Source organism: Falco punctatus, assembly GCF_963210335.1.
Source record: "Falco punctatus genome assembly, chromosome: 8".
In the NCBI taxonomy this organism is placed as follows: Eukaryota; Metazoa; Chordata; class Aves; order Falconiformes; family Falconidae; genus Falco; species Falco punctatus.
The window spans coordinates 20848417-20862423 of record NC_137588.1 but is presented as its reverse complement, the minus strand read 5'-3'; the positions used below and the strand labels follow the sequence as shown (position 1 = coordinate 20862423).

General features: G+C 36.7%; 1 protein-coding gene across 10 annotated transcripts in view; it reads right to left on the bottom strand.

Annotated features, from left to right (window-relative positions):
- METTL8 (methyltransferase 8, tRNA N3-cytidine) overlaps nt 1-14007 on the bottom strand; it is a 34761-nt gene that overhangs the window by 13880 nt on the left and 6874 nt on the right. For 9 of the 10 annotated variants that reach the window (XR_013929949.1, XM_080398959.1, XM_080398955.1 and 6 more), the window contains 6 exons: nt 13546-13701; nt 9030-9121; nt 3898-4289; nt 3275-3324; nt 704-767; nt 232-371 (listed from right to left, as the gene is read on the bottom strand). Coding sequence is in view for 9 of the 10 variants with exons in the window: in XM_080398959.1 (XP_080255085.1) it covers nt 232-371; nt 704-767; nt 3275-3324; nt 3898-4289; nt 9030-9121; nt 13546-13701 (894 nt within the window). In the remaining variant the exon portion in view is untranslated. The remainder of the gene's footprint in view (nt 1-231; nt 372-703; nt 768-3274; nt 3325-3897; nt 4290-9029; nt 9122-13545; nt 13702-14007) is intronic. The other variant, XM_080398956.1, reaches the window with a different exon arrangement.

Sequence of the window (14007 nt, the reverse complement as noted above, 5' to 3'; positions counted from 1 at the left end):
CTTGTATTATGATGGAGACAGGAGGCTCACTAATGAATTAGTCTGACCAGCTTTTCTCTTAAGCCTGAAAACGAGAAACAGAATTTAAAATACCTTGGTTTATATAAATATATATATGGAAGCTTAGTAAATAATACATTAAAGATTCATCGTCTTCTTTTGCTATTCTTGAAAACCTCCAATGATAAAAGAGATTTAACCCATTTGCTTTGTGCTTTAGTCTTCATTTACCTGTCAGGATGAATTGTAGAGAGCACAAAGACAAGGAGAATGACATCCAGGATCTCATCTGGAAAAGGATAGGGTAAAGCATCATCACACACATCATGAACAAAGGCAGAACACCAGGCTGAATTGTAGGATGAATGTGACTGTTAGGAAAAAGATGAAAAGAGGCACAGAGAGAACAGTAGTAGTTAATACATTTACTGTGACTCAGGAAACTTTTTTTCTTCAATTATTCAGCATTGTAAAACATTTCATATAAAAGCCTATTCTGTCTGGTATCTTACTCAAGCTGAGAAACAAGCTCACTGATGGTATTCATTCCTCTGTGCATAGAGTAAGACTTTGTTCTTTGGAATATTGAAAACTTCAGTTAAAAGTTGTCAAAGCCATCACAGTCTTTTTCATGAAGACAGCTTCCTGGCAGCCTCCTGAATTACAGGCTTATAAGGTACTCTAAAGCAAGCATATGAATTACCTTTACCAGCTCCACTGCTCCTGAAGCAAAATCACAACAGTACAGAAAGGTTCCAGGTATATTGCTAGGAAAACAAAACCAACACCAGTTAATAAATTATTATTGTAAAAGATAAAAGTCTACATCAGTGTTCATAGAACTACAGAGGGCCCTTTGGGGTTCTCCACGGGTTTGATCAAACATGCCTTATTGATGTCTAGCACATGGAAAGCCACATAGGTTGTAATGAACCAATAGGGCAGACAAATTCATAAGAATACCAACAGGCAGTTAGTATAAAAAGGAGAATGATAGCCTTGTCAGGGAGGAAGTGAAAAGGAAAAGAAAGAAGGTCACAGAGGGCTGTCAGGATTGATGACAATGTCCTGGTGTTGTATTACACATTAATAGGTCACATTTTCTTACAGAAGCACTGTGTTAAGTCTCCATCATTAGCCCATGTATGCATTAGCAATTATTAATTAGCAATATGATTTGGGCAGGGGTGGGGTGTTGAAAAAGTCATCCACAGTTCTGTAGACATTTGGGTTCCCATGCACTGCCTTGCTGTGCTTTTGATTAGATTAAGCAGTATTGGTTGTTTTCCTCCATTATCCCCTTCATTTTGTAAGCCAAGATGAGTAAGAATTTCCTGTAGCTGTCTTTTACCTTCCTGTCCCATCCAAGACTCAGCCAGCTGCAAATTTCCTTGTACCATTCATCACATACTAGTAACTCTATGGAGAGATTTTTTTCATCTCCAAAAAAATCACTTAAGAGAAACTGAGCAACCCCCTCAAAACCTAGTGAGGGATGACCTCACAGTCAACTCATGATCAATTAACATGTCTTTAAAAATATTGGAGATTTTGGACAGATGGTTTCTTTAGAAAGGGAATCAAACTCCGGCAGCACCCATAAGATCTCACAGTATACAGTGCTAAGTTAGTGACTTTTCTCTGAGGGCTCAAAAGGAGAACCCTTGTGGACCAAAATATATTCCATCTTTGTTGCTGAGCAAAACTTTTATCAGTTCTGTGCCCACCATGAGGATTGATGAGTTTAGATATTTGTCATGGATGAAGACAAGCAGCCTGGCTTTAGACCCAGCCAGTCCCTTGGGAAAGGTCAGGCTGACTACCCAATTGACTTGTTCGGATGTTATTTCAATTTTTTTTTACAACAGAAGAGGAGCTATGTAGAAAGTCAACTTAAAACAAAGGCACAGCTTGATCGGCATAGTGATTTCATGATGCATTGTATTAAAAAGCAGTAACTTAAAATTTAAGGAAGGCAGTGGGAAGCTGTTTAGAAGTTACATTACAAACCTAAATGGAATTGCTTTTTGTAGCCAGGATACACCCATACTTGACACTGGCTTCTTTTTATAGGCATACAAAAATTTTATATTATTTATATAAAATTTTCTGTATTTATATTATGCAACTTTAATATTATTAAATAATAGTAAACCCAACTGTGCTATAAAGCCAGGTCTGCTAAGAGATAAGAGGGGTTTCCATCAGTTCACATACAAGATAAATGTGAGTCGTTCAATGTACCAGCCAATGTGATTGACTGGAGGATTTACATATAAGAATAGAGATCTCCAGGAAAAATACCTAATGAGTGGATTCTTAATTAGCAGAAATGCCAACCTATGACTAATGCCTCCTGTGAGGAAGACACAAAAGTTTGTCTCATCTTTTTTAATACAGCCACATGATATCTTTTCCCTATATAGTGTTACTTTCCAAACTTTTCATATGAAACAGGGCTCCCCTTTCATTACATGCTGTCTAAAGCAAGGCACTTGTGGGATGAAGATGCATTGGTAACACTAATGAGTTGCACGTATGACCTTGGTGCATCACTCAATTCCTCCTGCTCTCTTCTTTCCATATCTGCAAAACTGAGTATTTCTGTATAGTGGTGATGCCAGCAATCAGAATTCATTTATAGAATACCAAACTCAAGCTCTTCAAGGCATGAATAAAAAGAAAACTATTTCAACCCTTATACATACACAGCCTTTCCAATAAAGCCTTCCTGCCTACATGGAGAGAGGACATGCTGTTGTAACAGCTTTTTCTAAAACTGGACACTAAGTGGATTAAGATGTTTCAAGGAATTAAGTAATGCAATACAGAACTTACACCTTCCTTGACACTAAAACCTGAAGCAATATGACAAAGCCTACCAGCCAAATTCAGAAATAACACAACTTCTTACCATTAGATCACATGTCATTATCTACTGTCCCCGATTTTGGGCTTTTGAAGAGATATCTGGTAGCTTTACAGTGACATATAAGACAAGAGACTATTTTACCTGACTGATTTTAACTACCAGAAATCAGCCTGAACACACCTGAAGACAAACCTTGTAAGCAAATATGGTCCTCCCAAGACTAGGGTTGACCAGTATGAGGAGTATCTTGTGCTGGTGCTACCAACATTATCTGAGGTCTGCAAGCAATCAGAATTTCAGGACTCTCAACACTTCCTGCAGCACCAGTCTAGCACCAACATTTGCAGAAAATTAAGAAGATGAGAACAGAATTTTCATATTTGAAAATGCAGCACTACATACCATAGAACTTTCAAAATAGGAAAGACACTGTTCCCAGCACCACAACCAACCTAAAATCGGAAGAAAATCAAAAAGTTAAAATACATGAGCAAATAAAACCTCCTATTTTTTAATCTTTCGTCTTACATGAGTTGTTAGGCAGGACCCATTAGGCCTGAAGGTATTTTGGACAGAAAAGGTATAAACAGCTCGTGCTACAATTCTCAGATCATTGCTATGATCATGTTTCTCCTCAATGGCTTTCTAAAGTTAAGAGAGAATCCACCTCTCAAACTGCATAGGAAAATACGATATTCTTGTCCAATTTCACCATTTGGCACAAATTAGTCAAGTACTTGTACTTTAAGAACAGAGCACTTTAAGGCATAAGTTTCCTTAGGAAATCTGAAACCCAGATTCCAGCGAAAATTGAATCTGACAGTCTAGCCCTCAATTCTGATTTGGGATAAACTTTAAAGGGAAAACAAAGCCAAGATTCTAGGTTTTTCTGAAAGTTTCTGCCATAGGTGACTGTAGTACGTACAATTCTGAAAGCTTACTTTCTTGATACTTATTAAGCGTCTTTAACAGGCTTTTGAGCAACTGAGTTCTGTATGATGGGTAGAGTATTTGCAGTGCATTACCTCTAATATTCTGTAAGTGGCATCACTACCAGGGAAGGATTCTAGCCTTCCAAGTTCTCCTCCACAGACTTTACCCTGAGGATTGTCAGCAGGAGATTTTTCTTGCTTTTTATTATATACATATCCTTGTACAGCAGTAGAACCACCTCCATCATTTTTCTTCCAATATTTTTCTCCTTCCTCAAACATTTCATTTTTGTGTAAAAAACTGTTGGTACTATTTATTTTTGTGTGTTCTGAAGATCTTTCTTCTGTTTTCAACTCTTGTCTCCTTTTCTCTGGAAGAATTTCTGGGAACTCTAGAAACAGCCAATTGCGATCCTTGAAAAAATTATTTTTATGAGTCTTGTAAAATTCATTCCAATATTTGCTAGCTTCTCTCTCATATTTATCTGAAATTCAAACAAAACAAAAACTTGGTGAATAGAAGCTTAGCTACAAAATGCTGTAAAGCAAAATGGAACTTGGACCCAAATTTACAGTTTAAAAATCCATAGTTTCCGACATTGTACATATCTAAATAAAAACATACAAATTTTGGGTCTTGTCTTAACCTGTGCTCAAAATAACTCCCATGAAGGTTTAATTAGATTTTATGCTACTTAGGATGGGGCAGACAGGCTTTCTGCATCTTTTTTTTTTAATATACTGGCATAACAAAACATCACCGAAATATAAACCTGTGAATTTCTTAGGCAAGCTTTCATGTCTCAATAAAAACAATGCATCTTTTCAACTGAATGTTCTCCATGTTCTTCCTATTTAAGAAATACTAAATTGAAATTAATTTCATTATTTATGAAATTCTATAAACAAATTGTTTTATTGATTGATTTATGTTTTATTGAAAATTTGTTGGTAGGTAGTCATGTCTCAAAAAAGTCATCAACTAGAAACCTAGTTCTGTGAACTGCAATGATAAATGCTACTGCACAGCCAACAGACAGTAATTCACTCAACCATTCAACAATGCAGTTTTGACAGAATGTAACAATACAGTCAGAAGCAAAATCTTTGCTTTCTTACTTGCAAAACACTTCAGAGAGTCTTACAATAGACCTCTGAGTTAACTTTTAGTTCACAAAACATTCTAGCAATGTTAGAATGTCAAAGAATAGGACTGGAAGGGTTTTCACTGGTCAGGGAACTCATACTCCTTCTCCACAGAAATTTGTGCAATCTTAAAATACAACCTTTCATATAGGTTTGACAGCTTTCTTCAGTAATAATTACAGTCCTTCACCATCTGTACAGATAGAGACCTTTTCCACTACCTAATCTGAAACTTCCTTACTGCAATTTAAGTCCAGTAATTCTTGGCCCATTAACAAAGCAGATAAAGCAACTGAAGTCTTTCACTATGTCTCCCATAAACAATCTCTTCTCTAGATTGTCTAAACCTAACTCTCCTTTTTTTCCACAGAAGTCATGATTTTTAAAGTTTTGATCATTTTTATTTTTCTTCTCTAGATTGTCTCCAGTTGATTTACTACCTTTTGGTGCTGTATTCCGGTAAAGGCATTATCAACACAGAGCAAAAAAAAAAAATACTTTACAAGGTTTACAGGCTGTAATCCTGTTTATAACTCCCAGCTTGCCATTTTGCAACAGCATGACACTGCTGATTCAGCTAGTGATTCACCACAACCCTCAGATCTTCTGCAAAATGACTACCTAGCCAATTGTTCCAGAACCTAGTATATTTTTCAAGGAATTATTCCTAAGCAAAGTATTCTACATATATTTTTAGCAAATTTTTATCTTTCAGATCCTTTTTTCCAACATTTCTCCAGATCTTTCTGAATCCTAATCCCATCCTTCAACATACTTGAAACATCTCTTCACTTAGGATCATCTTCAAGTCTCCCATTTCCTGAGGTCACTAATGAAAATACCAAGCAGATCTGGACACAGAACAAAATGCTTCTCTGCCCAGCACAGCCTTCCAATTCTGAAAGGCTCTCTAGGCATTCATTCACCCAAAAGCAGTTTCATTAGCTCTCGCTTGCCTAACTTGCTTATGAAAATGTCAAGTAAAGCAAGTTAGAAGCCTGACTAAGGATAAATTTCAGGACTTCTGCTGCTCTTTCCTTATCCCCGGGGCTGGTAACCTTCTCCAAGAAGGAAATTAGCTTGATTTTACATGATTTATGTTTGAAAAACATTTCTTGGCCAGTATTCATATCCTTTGTTCTTCTAAACCCAGTGTCTGCAAGCTCTGGATTAACTCTTCCAGTATTTTTCCAGGAACTGAAACTAATTATCTGACTCTTTTCTTTTCCCACCTCCCTTTTTAAAAAAGTAAATACTCTCTTTTCTGCTTTCCTAGTCATTCATGTACTCTATGGATGTACTTTGTAACCTGTTCTTCCTCAGTACGAGAACAAGATCTTTCCTCCTTCTCTAGCACTAATTGTGCTAGCCACTGGACTGCAGCTAACCCTTTCAAAGCAAGACTGATAAAAAGATAAGAATTACAGCTTTTTCAATGTCTCTTTTGTTGATGGTTTTCCCTTCCTCATCCTTAAGCACCAAACCAAATCTTTTTCTTGCTTTCTCCCCTCATTCCCAAAGCATTTACAGAACTGTTTCTTGTTACCCTTGACGTCTCTTATTAAGTGTACATCATATAATGTGTTGCCTTTTTTATTCTGTCCTTACTCACATACACTGACCCATTAATTCTTTTAATACAAATGCACAGAATAAATATATGGTGCATTTCTCCTGCTTCTCTCATTTAAATCTTAACATACTATTTCCTTAATCGCTACAGCTTTTCAGAGATAAACAAGGCTGAGTATTATCATTAGAGGCACAGACAGGCAGTGGGAAGCGGCAAGGAGGTGGCAGAATGCCTTGTCCTAGAAATCTGCATAATATTTTAAAATTAACATTTAATACCTCCAATTGTATTATTAAAGGGCAAGACCCAGCCATGCAGAGTAATTGTACAGACTTGTTTTATAATAAAACTGCAGAGTTGATTGAGGTCATATATACCAGATTTCGATAGTGTAAGTTGCACATTCACAGATTGCTCAGCTTCAGTATAAAATAACCCAACCCTTCTACTCAAAAGGTTCTTAAATCATCATCACCCCTTGTTATAGTCACTACTTTCCCACAAGTCTGCGCAGATCCCCTGTAGTTCGATTCCCATCAAGTTTTCCAGATTCCAGAACTGAAGGAAAGCAATAGCTGAAGTCAGCCTTTCAGACTGTGTTAGTATGGCATTACATAGATTCAAGTGAAAAAACACTTTACTTTCCATTCTTTCTCTGGTCACTCCTGCACCACTGTGTAATAACCACGCATCCAGTATTATTATCAATTTTTTGTTTCAGTTTCTATATTTAAGTAGTCTGACTACCAAATTTTCCAAAGCCTGTAAAAATGACAAAACTAATAAACATATAACCTTCTGAGACAAAAAAAACCCTTAGTCAATCGATCTTTCTCCTTAACAGAATCTTTCAATACAAATAGGTATGCCTGAGAAGAAACTCGATGCGTTAATAAGTAAATCAAATTCCAGAAGGTAGTATCATGAGTTCATTCAGTTTAACTTCCCTTGTTTTAATGAGGCTCATCAGAACTACTCTATTTTAGTGATGCAGTAGTATTGTTGAAATCTGTCTTGTCTTTTTTCCCCCTTACTGTAGTTTCCAAGGCCCCAAAATAACCTGCTTGTTAGCTTCAGTCTAGTTCATTGTTCACACAAATAGGCCAAAATGTACTTCCACTTGCAGAATGAAGCTGAAGCTTTCTGAAGGAACACTATCAGCAATGCTCACCTATTCAAGTTCTAAACAGAGGGGCATTCATAGGAAATGTCCTTGAATTCTTGTATTTCTTGGCAATAGACAAATGCCTGATTATTCCATTTCTCACCAGCACAAACTAAGTTCTAATTGATTGGAGATGAAGAATGAAAGGTTCTGTGAGCCACGTGGTTACACAGTTTACTTCTCAATTATGAGCTCTTTTTCAACTTTTATACACAAACCAAATGAAAATACCAGATACCAGACGTAATTTTTGAAAAACAAACATCATACTCCTGTATTTAGATAAAGAATATGAGAGGTAACAGAAAAGGGCAGGGTGACAATCCCATAGCATTCAAAGTGATGAAGGGCACACAATCCAAGATGCATTCACAGGTAATTCAATTAAAATCTAACATGTACCCTAGTTACACCAATGAAACTGAGCACAGGATCATAATGACACCATCTAATTTGACAGGTTCAAGACACGCTAAGTAAACTGAGGTCCAGGACATCCAAGTAATTCTTTTCAGAATATCCTTCTAATAAAGGAACAAATCAAGAATCCAGTCTTCTATGTTACTATCAAGTTGATACTAGGGCTTTAGCATACATAACTATTCTAGAGTTTAGTCTAGGGTTTATTTTACCAGTTTGAACCTAGAGCTATCATTCTTCAGAAATGCAGAATACATTCAGTTTCCCTTCTAAAAAACAGGTATGAAATTCTTTAATCATTTACAGAGCAGATTCCGCATGATGTATTGGAATACCTTCCACGCAAAGTGTACACACTGCTTCCTGAAGCACTCCCAGCTCAGCCCAGCCAAGGCAGCAAGCTGGCACCAGCTGGGACCAGTACAATTTCATGGCACTTAAATGAAAGTTAAATGGTGCAATGTACAAACACTAGTTCTCTAAATACTCTACAAATCATTAAAAAGCATTTGAGTATTGTACATGGGAATTTTAATCCCCAGCACCCTAGCTGGCTGCAAATTAATTCCTTTTGATGAAGTAACAGTCCTGTGTATTAGCAGTTTTATTCTGAAGCACTGCAAAAGGAGCCAGAACTTGCAACTCCACCATACTGATGTACTTGTTTTACACAGAGCCTACTGACCCACCAAATGCAAAATTGCTCAAATAAGTAACTGAATTGCTAGAAAAACACACTTTGATATGATCTGTTGAGGCAACAAAGGAAGGGAGGGGAGGAGGGAGCAGACACGACCCAACCACAAATTTAGACAAGAGAATGTAGAAATAAAAAGAGTGCTCCTGGATTTCAAACCATCTTTAAATGCTTTAATAGCATTAAAACAGGAAGCCAGTTTAAGCCATTAGGAAATTGTTTACCTTGATCTTCCCGTTGGACTTTCACAAGTGAGTTCTCTGCCACTTTTTCCTTGGCATTCTCCTCTTCTTCTTGTGACCACTGCATGTGGTCCCTGCAAAAGACAGTTGAAGAACCAGCCTTTAAATAGCATTTTCCATAATCTTTTTTTAACAGGGAAAACAGTCACAAATTACCTACACTGTCTCAAGTACATTTTCTTTTGAATGCAAGTAAATGACCACAAGGAGACTGACAGCTAAAAACCAAGTTTCAGCATATAATAGATAAAAGTTACTAGTTAGGTACAACTGAAGTTATACTTGAGTATATATACTGTATATATATACTGTAGTAGTATGCATTTTTTTCTTAATAACAGAATTAACACATATCCTATAAATTGAGTGCCTGTATAAGAATGTATTTTGAGTGTCCCATTAGAGTTGTGTTTAGCTGAATAGAATAACAGACCTATCAGCAAACATCCTGATGCAAGAAACTTCTCACATTACTAATGTTCATGATGAGGAACAAAGTTCATTTAGCAAAAGAATCAGTTGTTCCTGAAACAGGGAGCATAATCCACCTATTCAAGAAGAACAGGATTTTACTGATTTGGTGAATAGAGACAGAAAACATTGAGAAAAAAGAATGAGACATTCCTAAGAAAAGACAAACAGTGCTACAATGGCTCCAGTCTATGCTATCTTTATTTGTGTAAAGTGGTTAACAAAATGTTATTTTCCTTCATTAAATGGTCACAAAATCAAGCCAAGATCTGACCCTGATGATTAAACTGCCTTCCCTGCAGATTCTGTTTGGATCAGGCCACAATGCGGAGCGCCCAAAAACGTGCTGCTGGCAGCTCTTAAAAGCAAATCAGCTGTCCCTCCAAATCAATCAGTCTGAACAGTTTTAGAAATCAGATTAAATTCGATAATATAATTCATGTACGCTATTAGATCCTAATCCTACTGAAATTAATTAACTGAAAGCCTATGACTAAAATTCCATTGGTTACTATGGGAAAAGGAACAAGGTGCCAACTTGAAAAGAGTTAGTTGTCTTTAAAAGCTAACAAGCATCTTCCTGCTCCATACTTGGTGACATATAGATAATCTAATCCTTAGACCTTCACTGTTTCTCTTTTGCTAATTGTGGGAGGCTAATTGGTATGTATTTGTCTGCTTGCCTCAGACTTGATTTCCAAATCTGTACTGAAGTATTTCTCATTACTGTCCCCAGCAGGTTGCCTCTCCCCTTCCTGTATTTGTTCATATACCAAATGTTTCTGTGCAGTGTCAAGGCTCTGACAGATGTGCCGTAGTAGAATAAAACTGAATGACCAAAGCATTACTAGGCAGTCATCCTCTCGGAAAGACTTGCTTCCCTCAATGCCATCACCATTTTTGACCTTGTCTATTTCAGCAAGCTGAAACTAAGGACTATACAGATGACAACATTATAGCCAGCCCTTCCGACAGATGACTTGCTGTGGTGTAAGCTTTAGCTGAGTAATTTTAATCCATTATCGTGTGTCTGTCAGAGCCCTTAAGGGCTTTACACACAATATTATAGGTGCCTGAAGTCCCTCATCATCATCAACAACATCTTTTTTTCCTTTTGCCCCTCCCTGGAAATTCATAAAGCTGAAGAAAGATCTTTTGGCTCTTTCCTATAAATTTCTATATGGAAGACCCCAAACACAGGACTGTAGCAGCATGTCTTGATCAAAATCCAAAGGACAGTGGACATAGCATAGTTCTTACGCAAACTGTTTACGTATTTTGGATGCTTCAAATGGGGCAGCTCCTTCAGCAATAGAAGTTGGCAGGAAAACAACACAGAAGAATTCTAAGCACAGAAGTTTTTAAATACAGAAGTGTTTTAAGCTAAGCATTGACAGCAGCAAAGCAAACTACCCATTTTAACCGCACCAGATCTGTTAACATGAGTAGGCCTGACATGAGATTGAGTAATGCTACTTTCAGTTCAGCTTATTCAACATAGCCCTTTTCCATTAATTTGTTTGCTAACATAGGGTTTAATTATCTCTGAAAACAAACATATGAAAACTATGCCAGTTAACAACCTGAATAGAAGCAGACATTTTTTGCTCCAATGTTTAATATCATTCATTATTCTCTCTCGAAATGACAGAAAAGGACCACAGCAAATATCTAAAGCATTAGTTTCCAGATTTAATTTGCTTAGTATTCCTAGCAGCAATGGTAGCAGCTTTTGGCTCCCTGCCAATTTACACACAGGCAAAAAGAAAGATGCCACTTTATGAAGTATCAAAGATGGTAAGTGGAAAACAAAATGATATAAATTTTCATAGCTGAATGCTAAGGTAGATGATTCTCTTATGCTCACCCTGCATGATCTAATATTTAGTTCAACCACCACTCATCCTGATCCCCCTTACCTCCCTGGTGAGACCCCGGCTGACTCCGCAAGTTCCAGATCCAAGGACCTCCTCTCACTTCATAGCCAGGTTCTTAATTTTTTAAGACCATAACAACTTCCATGCAACCTCTGCTCCCACTCAGTTTCACCTGTTTTCCCTTCTGAGATACATGGACGGATTCATCTGCAGATCCACTTTCTAAACAACCCTGTTCCTCGCAATCCCATCTTCACAATCCATCCCAACCACCTGCATCATAGTTTGATAACTCTGTATTAGACTGTCACCAAAAGCTAGCAAGAAAATCTGAAGCAATACATGATCAGCTATTTGGCAGGAAATTAAAAAATGAAACAAAACTGAGTTTCATTGAGGTCCAATGGTACAGAAAAGGATGGCCTTTATCTTAAAATCTTTTCCTGCCTTGACTATATAGCCTACATTTGAACAAGCATTCACACAATTAAAGGATTTTTCCACCTAGCAGGAGCTACGGAGTCTTGAAGATGCTTAAACACTATACTGCATATAGATTTATGAAACACTGAGACAAACTTCACACTCTTAACACAGTAACTAGCCAGCTTCCAGCTTCCTTGACCAAGGAACTTACAGAAGTATAAATAACTCCACATTCGACCATAAGATAGCATGCGTTGAAGACCATGGCTTGGGGACATCTGGTTTAGAAAACAGTAACGGATGACAGATCTAGTTGCATATCTTACCTCATGAGTTAAGCCCAAATTTAGAGACTAAAAAGAATAATGAAGATATTAGTTTATTAACCAGAAGACAGTCTTCTGCATCATAGTCTTCTCTTAAGATGTTTTTATTCATCAGAATTTTATTAGAGAAACTTCTGAAATAATCTAATTAAAAAGTAAAATGGACCAACCAATAAATAAGATGGACTACTAAAAAGAATAATAGCTTCTAAAAAACCCAGCAAGTTGGAAACTTCATTTCAGAACAAAAGCTTGTCTATTAACCTCTGACAGTTGCCAGCAAGGGACAAGTCTTAAAAGAACTGCGGATTACTTTCATGAAGTCAAGTCCTGAAACTTGTCATCTGTTACTCCTATGTTATGTTAGCCATTGGTTATCATTAGCCACATCCAGTCCCTTTTCTAATTTTGCTAAATCCTTGCTCTCAAAAATGTGTGTGGCAGAAATCAAAAATACACTTTAAAATAGTCCAGAAAATAATTTCTTGTATAGCTTCCAAATTCACCTCTTCTCATCAAGTATTCCTTGTTCTTAAGGTATGAATTATAAGAATAAAAATTCCTCATCTTCCAAATATCTTAGGTAGATACTTTTCTACTTTCTAGACAAATTTAGGTATTCCTATATCCTTCTGACACTTCCTGTATCACTTATTGTTTTGTATTCATCTCCATTCCATGGTCAAAAATCCTAGCCTTTTCAATCTCAATTTCCCCCCCGTGTTGACCAGCATTCTCACTCTTCTCTGAGACCGCATTAATCATAAAAATACCATTCATAGATGGAGATGTACTGCAGCAAAACAGGGCAATTCTTATTTTTGTTAACCTTTACAAGTTAATGTTTTCTCTGCTGTTACATCACTTATTTATGTTAAGATTCAGTTTACTTTTTTTTTTTTAACAGTTGTGCACTGTATGAAATCTCTCCTGAACTATCTGTAACATCTTCAGTATACCTTTAGGAGAACACAAGTAATTTGCATGTTCCTTTCAAAACAGTGTCAATTTTAGAATACAGCACTAACCCAGCATGCAAATGCTGTTGTACTGAACTAGTACTCCCTGCCATTATAAAAAGCACAGGCTATCTTATCTCTACACCTTCTGTCTTCTAATTAATTACTGATCTATAACAATATTTTGTCTTTCATTCCACGACTAACTATTGGCTCAGCAGATTTTTAGTCAAGACGCTGAAAACTCATAACCGTCACATTACTTGTGACAATCTCAAGTTTTCTGTAATACTACCTTTACACCATTAGTGTAAGTAGACTTTACACTGTCTATTCTGGCAGTCCATTGTTATACATATATATATACACACACACCCCATTATTCATCATAGTAAATACATAAAAATTTATGAAAATCAGTCTTGAAGAAACATCTCACCACATATTATGCTCAAAAACTTTAGAAGGATCAGTTAAAATCCGTGATCCAAGTGGAACAGCTGGGCGTCTACTACTTTGGTGCCTCTGCTGCATCTTGCTTTTCCTCAGACAGAAAGCAGAAAGCTTTGTAATGAAATTCATTTTGTTTAGAGACCTGAAAACACAATTAACTCAAATTACAGTTTTGCTGTAACTTAATTGTTTATGTCACTTACATGAGAAACTGGTCAAATAATTAAGCACCAATATCAGCTTTAGTAATGATATACTGTAGTATCAATTTAAATGCTTTTTAGAAAACAGCAACATCCCTTTAGCACACTGAAAGCCCAAATAATCCCAAAGTAGGCTACTGGAATGAAACCAGTTGAAAGATGAATTATTTGGTATCATTTCAAGGTCTGTCAGGCAGATGAAAAAAAAGATACATACACAATAAAACAAGAAACCAAGTTGACAC